The sequence below is a fragment of the Chrysochloris asiatica genome, unplaced genomic scaffold (genome assembly GCF_000296735.1).
Source record: "Chrysochloris asiatica unplaced genomic scaffold, ChrAsi1.0 scaffold00090, whole genome shotgun sequence".
Lineage (NCBI taxonomy): Eukaryota > Metazoa > Chordata > Mammalia > Afrosoricida > Chrysochloridae > Chrysochloris > Chrysochloris asiatica.
Genome location: NW_006408608.1, coordinates 9,525,114 through 9,531,710, shown reverse-complemented (window position 1 = coordinate 9,531,710; position 6,597 = coordinate 9,525,114). Strand labels below are relative to the sequence as shown.

Here is a 6,597-nt window from a genome sequence, read left to right as displayed (position 1 = left end):
AACACATCAACATTTTATGGCTGACACCTGTGAGTAAGAAGGCTTTCTGGCTGACGTGGAACCTTCTGAGGAAGAAATTTAACTCATACCACAGTTTCAGGAGTCCCGGTGAGGCACCGTGGAATAAAGCACTGGAATGCAAGATCGGTTTGAGCCACAAGGTTGGTGTTTCAAATTCACCAGCCACTCCTTGGAAACCCTCTACAGGGTCGCTGTGAGTTGGAACGGACTTGAAGGCACTTAAGGACAACAACCAGTCTGGACGGTGGTGTTTGTAAAGTGATCCAGAACTACTCTTGCAAATCCTAGGAATTTATGGCCCCAAAGCTCCCCCATCACATGAAAACACATGACCGTATACACACACACACACACACAACATACACAGTTGCTGTTGAGTCAGTTCTGACCATGGCGATACTAGAACTGTGCTCTATAAGGTTTTCAGGGTTGTGATCTTTCAGAAGCACATCGCCAGGACTTTCTTTTGATGCATCTCTGGATGGGTTCGAACTGCTCATCTTTCAGATAACAGCCGAGTGCTTAACCATTTTCACCACCCTCATCCATACCCCCAATACCAGACAGATTCTCTTCCAGCCAGACTTGAACTTAAAAGGCTCTCCTATGAGTTGGCGCTCTTGTTGCCACGAGGTGCTCATGAATGAATCTTTGCTCAGCTGATAGAGAAGCGGTATCACTCTCCCCTGGTGTTTCCACTTTGAAAGTAGTTTCTCCACAGAGCACTCATGGTAGGATTTCAGACCTGGGCAGGGGGGCAGGAGAGACTTTTTGGCTTTATTTTGGAAAGTGGAGACTTTTCCAGAGCTGCTTAAATTCTAGCATACAGAATCCTACTTTGTGCCCCAGGATGAGGGGAGTAGGAGGGTGGGAGACTCCGCTGTGAGGGTTGGGGAGAGATGGCAGCTTATCTTAAAGGTGGCTTCCCATCCTTCGTGAGAGGCTGGGCAACAAGCAGGACATGGTTGGGGTTGGGGAGTCGCATTACTCAGCTTGAGAGCAGTCAGCTCTGGGAGCAGGGCAGCGTTTACTGTAAATTTCTGCTTCTGCTCAAAGACTCCCACTCATCTCTGACCTAGACTTGCTTCTTGAGTAGAATTGTGATTCATCCTCAGGCTCATGAACATCCTCACTGTGGCCTTTCACCTCAGGAAAGTCACCAGGAAGAAAGTGGGTCTAAGAGAAATGAGCGGTGTAGGGGTCTGGATACAGATGGTGAGTTTAGGAGTCCCTGGGTGGTGCGAGCTATTAATGCAATCAGTGGCTACCTGAGTAAATCAAGTCCACCAGAGGTCCCTTGTAAGAAAGGTGTGGAGATCAACTTTTGAAAAGCCAGCCATTGAAAACCCTGTGGAGCAAAGGGCTACTCTGACACACATGCAAGCAACACGTCAGCAGCATCAACCCAATGGCAACTGGTGTTTTGGTCCCTTGTTGGGAGAGCACATCACGGTCTTAGTTTTCCAGATGAGGATGTGGAGGACTGGCTAGGGGCAGAGAAGAACCAGCACTCAGGTCAGTTGGGCCCTAGAAGTGCTTAGTGTCAAAAAATGCAGCTCTAGGCACTGCCAGCTCTCCACATTTCTCTCTCTCCCCTACCTTTATGCCGGTGGTGGGACAAGGAACTTGTTCCGGAGTCTTTGCTGCTTATCGTTGAAAACCACTGGGCGTTCTCGGTGGCCTCACTGCTGGGGAGGGACTTTTTATATACAGCTCAGTCTAATTACTCATTGAGTGCCTAAGTCCTTCTGGGACATGCATCCAAATTTCATTCATTCATTCAGCCAGCACATTTCACGGGAGTAGCTGCTCTGTGCCAGGCTGGGCATTCAGAGTCTAGCGTTGTGAGTTTCAAGTTGTCCCAGTTAATTATCCAGTCTCCTTGCTCCCTCCTGAGGCAGCTCATGCCATCCTGGATGAGTGGAAAACTAAACAAAAACTCACTGTCACTGAATGGTTTCCCATTCATGGGCGCCCCACATACTAGAGAGGAGAACCGCACCCAGGGTGTAATTAACCAGATGGCAGCCTTTCATCTTTAGGTTAGTAGTTAACTTGCTCTGATGATGAGAATGCTCTTGATGATACACTGAAATCTATCTCCTCGAAGATTCTACTCACCAGTCTTAGTTCTGGCAGCTGGGGGTACATATAGAAAGTTGGCACCCTCTTTCTTAGAAATACGTCTCTGTGATGTGAAGATAGTGACACGGGGCCCCAAAAGTGTCCTAGTCAACCACACTGAGGTCCTTCAGCGTGTCTCATGTGGTATGACTTCAGAGCCTCTTGTCAACCTGTTCCTACTAGTTTCTTCACCACATTCCACAAACATTTATTGAGCTGGACTACTGGTTGAAACCCACCCAGGTACTTTGGAAGACAAGCCTGGCGATATTCTGAAAGGTCACATGTTTGAAAACCCTATGGAGTAGTTCTGCACAACACGGGGTCACCATGAGTCAGAATGAATTAAACAGCACCTGGGTACCGGGGACTGTTCTGGATGTTGTCGATACATCCATGAAAGACAGAGTCTGGTCTCTGACTCAGGGACTCACCTTTTCCTGGGGGTGTCAGACAGTAAACAGAATGGCAATCGCTGCAATGCGGAGGAGGATTTTAGCCAGATGCTGAGATGAGAAGTTCTATTTGACTTGGAGAGCAGGGCAGTCTCTCTGAGGTGGTCTCTCTCTCTTTCACACACACACACAAACACACACACACACACAGAATGAGAGGAGGGCGCCTGCAAGTACATCCAGACAGGGAGCAGAGGTAAAGCCCAGAGGAGATGGAGGAACAGGAAGGGGTCAGTGTGGCCGGGAGTGAGTGGGTGAGGGAAGAATGTGACAAGAAGGCAGCCGAGAAGTTGGTAAATGGTATAGATCTTGTGGATTGTGGTGAGAAGGATTTTGCCTGGGGAGTAACATAACATTTTAAGCTTCCTTTTGACCACTGTCTAGATAATGGGCTGTGCCTGGAGGGTGGGGACTTTAGGGTCAGGCTATTGCAGGGGCCCAGGGAGAGATGGAAGGAGTTCTGATAGCGTAGTGGTTACAAATCGGGCTGCAAATCTTAGGGTCAGCAGTTCGAAACTACCAGCCGTTCCGCGGGAGAAAGATGAGGCGTTCTGCTCCTGTAAAGATTTACAGCCTCGGAAACCCTGTGCAAGGTCGCTATGAGTTGGAATCGACTCCACGGCACATAAAACAACAGGGAGAGATGAGGAAGCCTGGATCAGAGCAGTGGCGTGTGGAGAGTATGATCTGGAGATGGAATGAACAAGACCTGGAGATTGAATTCAGAGGTGAGGGAGGAACCAGGGATGATGCTTTGATTGGAGGCTCCACATTCGACTGAAGGATAGGTTTGTTGATGAAGGTGGACAGACTGGGCAAGGAACAGATCAAGCTTTTTTTTTTGAAAGCACCGGTTCTGTGTTGCCTGTTGTCTTAGATTGGGTTGTCTAGAGAAGCAAAACCAGCGAAGCTTATATATGTGTGTATATAAAAAGAAGTTTATATCAAGGAGATAACTCACACAGTTGTAGAGCTGGGCAAATTGCAATTCCCAAGTCTGAGTCAAACCCAGATTGGTAGGCCAGGCAGCAGGCAGCAAGATGGCAGGCTGATCACTACTCCCAGGATCGGCAGGCAACAGAGCAGGCCACTGGCTCAAGTCCAAATGATAAGCCAGATGCAAGATCCTGACCCATCAGAAAGCAAGCAAGGAGACTGCCCCGAGGGTGGATATTGGCATGTGGAGTTCCCAGCAGAGCTCTGGCCCTGATGTGAGTCTGCAGAATTCCTGGGGCAGGTTGGGCTAGGGCCAAGGTCATTAACACTGTAGCTCCCCTGCTTCTTATTCATGCACCCAAGACCCATAGTTTTTTGGTCACCTGATTACCCTGTTGATTCATTCCAACTCAAGGGCAGGCTCTTTCATTTGTACTGGTTACATTTATATTAGTTTCCTATTAGGAATGTTGTATCATTTCCTAATATGAGTTTGCTGTTGAAACAAATTATCACAAACTTGGGGGCTTCAACCAACACACATTTATAATTCTATAATTCTGGAAGTCAGAAGTCTAAAATGAGTGGGCAGAGCTGCATTCCTCCTGGAGTGTCTAGGGGAGAACCTGCTTCCTTGTCTTTTTCCAGAGTCTGAAGGCTGCCTGGATTCCTGGCTTGCGACACTTTTCTTCCATCTTCAAAGCCAGTAGCATAGTATCTTCAGAACATTCTGGCTCTTTTTTTTTCTTCTCCCACTTTCTTCCTGAGCTCTGCTTCCATCCACATCTTCTCTGACTCTGAACCACTTGGACAATCCAGGATACTCTCCCCATCTTAAGATCCTTATGTAACTTAATCACATTGCTGTTGAATTGATTCTGAAACATAATGACCCCATGTGTGCAGACTTAAGTGCTGTTGAGTTGGCTCTGACTCAGCGACCCTGTATAAGATTTTCAAGGAGTGGCTGGTGAGTTTGAACCACTGACCTTATGGTCCAGTGTTTTATACTACAGCATCACATTCTATTCATTAATTAGGATTTTCAAGGATGTGACTTTTCCAAAGTAGATTGTCAGACCTTTCTTATGACAAATGTACCATTTTATGGTTCTTTAGTTCAAGAAAAGAGCTAGTCTGCTAACTGAAAAGTCTGTGGTTAGAACCCACCAGCTTCTCAGTGGAAGGTAGATGAAGCAATCTGCTTTCATAAAGCTTTACAGGCTTAGAAATCCTATAGAGCAGTTCTACTCTGTCAGTTGCTACGAGTCAGAATCAACTCAATGGTAGTGAATTGTTTTTGGTTTTGTAGCTCAGCAGTTGGATGTGGGTCTCACTGGGCTAAAATCAAGACATCGGCAGGACTGCATTGCTTTATGGAGGCTCTAGAGGACAATCCAGTTCCTTGCCTTCTAGCTCTTAGAGGCTGCCCTCATTCTTTGGCTTGTGGGACCTTTCCTCCACCTTCAGAGCCAGCAACCCCGTCTCTCTAACCCCAGTCTGTCATCACCCCTGTTCTTTATCAGTTCTCCTGCCTCCGCGTCCCCTTCCACATTTGAGGACCCAGTGATTAGCCCTGGACTCACTGGATAATTCCAGATCATTTCCCCAAGGTCAGCTGAGGAGTAAACTGATTTCCATGTGCTAGTTTAATTCCCATTTTCCACAAGTCCTGGCAATTAGGACATCTTCAGGGACCACTGTTCTGACCACAGGCCCCTCCACATCTCCTGTTCCACCTGGTAGGTACTCAGTGAAGATGCCTATCATTCTTGAGAGCTTCATCTTGAAGAAGGTGCTCACATGAGCTCCAAGTTCTATCTTTGTGACTGTTTCTCTGTCCACTGTCACTGGGGTTTCATTCCAGCTGTGGGGCTGGGCTGTACTGTGCCTACTGTCCCTCAGTTCCCCGGGGACCAACCTGTTTCTTGTATATAGGGTGTAGCATATAAAGTGAGGAGCTCTGGTGTGGTGCTCTAGGACCAGCCCTGTTTTGCTAGCCACAAAGGTCGGCAGTTCAAACCCACCAGTCGCTTCTCGGAAACCCAATAAAGGGTTGCTGTGAGTTGAAGCTGACTCGGTGGCACTAAACAGCAATATATAGGATGAGGGATGCTCCCTGTGACCAGGGACAGCTATGCGTGCCTGTGGATGTATTTACGGTGCGGGAGGGTCACGGCTTCAGTTTTAGGTAGTCTGTGGGTCTGGAGATCAGGATGCAGAGAGGGCTCAGTGTTTCCTAGGACCAGGAGATGAAGAAGCCCATGTGTTGGTAATATCACCTGGTGGTTACTTATGGGCAGGGGTGTGGGAGGCAGAGTAATGCCCCTCCCCAGATGTCCACACCCTAATAATGCCTGGCGTCTATGAAACCTTACATGACTAAAGGGGCTTTGTAGATGTGATTAGAGATATGGAACTTGAGATGGGGGGATTATTCTGGATTATCTGGGGATGGGGAGTGGGCCTTTCCCAGTGGATTAGAGAGAGAGGAGACAGAAAGAGAAGGTTGCATGAAAAGGACTCAACTCACCCTGGCTGGCTTTGCAGGTAGCCGTGAGCTAGTGAATGGTTCTCTACTAAAAGCCAGCGGGGAAGCTGGGGCCTCAGTCTTATCACCCACATGGAACTGAGTTCTGTAAACCACCTAGTGAGCAATGAAATAAGTTCCCCTCTAGAACCTCAAGCAAAGACACAGCTTCACAAACACCTTGATTTTATGATTCTTTTTTAGGTCCATGGCTAGGTCTAGGTTAGGCCTAAGGTTTTGTGTAGTGTTAAGAGTTGGAGTTAGACTAGGGATAGTGCTAGGGGTAGAGGTAGGGGCTGGGCTAGGGCTAGGAGTCTAATTGTAGGGATAGAGCTAGGTTAATATTTATTTATGTTTGAAATTGATTTGATTTCCTCTTCATTTGGCAGTTCTATAATTATACAATACCCTCTTTTACTTTGGGGTTTTTTCTTCTGTTTTTGTTTTTTTTTAACTGCTGTCTCTGGTTCTCTATTTTCAGTCATGTAGGTTTGTTTTACTTTGTTGTTTTTGTTAAGTGCCGTTGAATTG

At 47.2% G+C, this 6,597-nt stretch overlaps 1 protein-coding gene across 1 annotated transcript in view; it reads left to right on the top strand.

Annotated features, from left to right (window-relative positions):
• The window catches only part of TNFRSF8 (tumor necrosis factor receptor superfamily, member 8), a 121,379-nt gene that overhangs the window by 3,153 nt on the left and 111,629 nt on the right, over window positions 1-6,597 (top strand). The window contains exon 2 of the mRNA XM_006866425.1: window positions 1,173-1,236. Within this exon, the coding sequence (XP_006866487.1) occupies window positions 1,173-1,236 (64 nt within the window). The remainder of the gene's footprint in view (window positions 1-1,172; window positions 1,237-6,597) is intronic.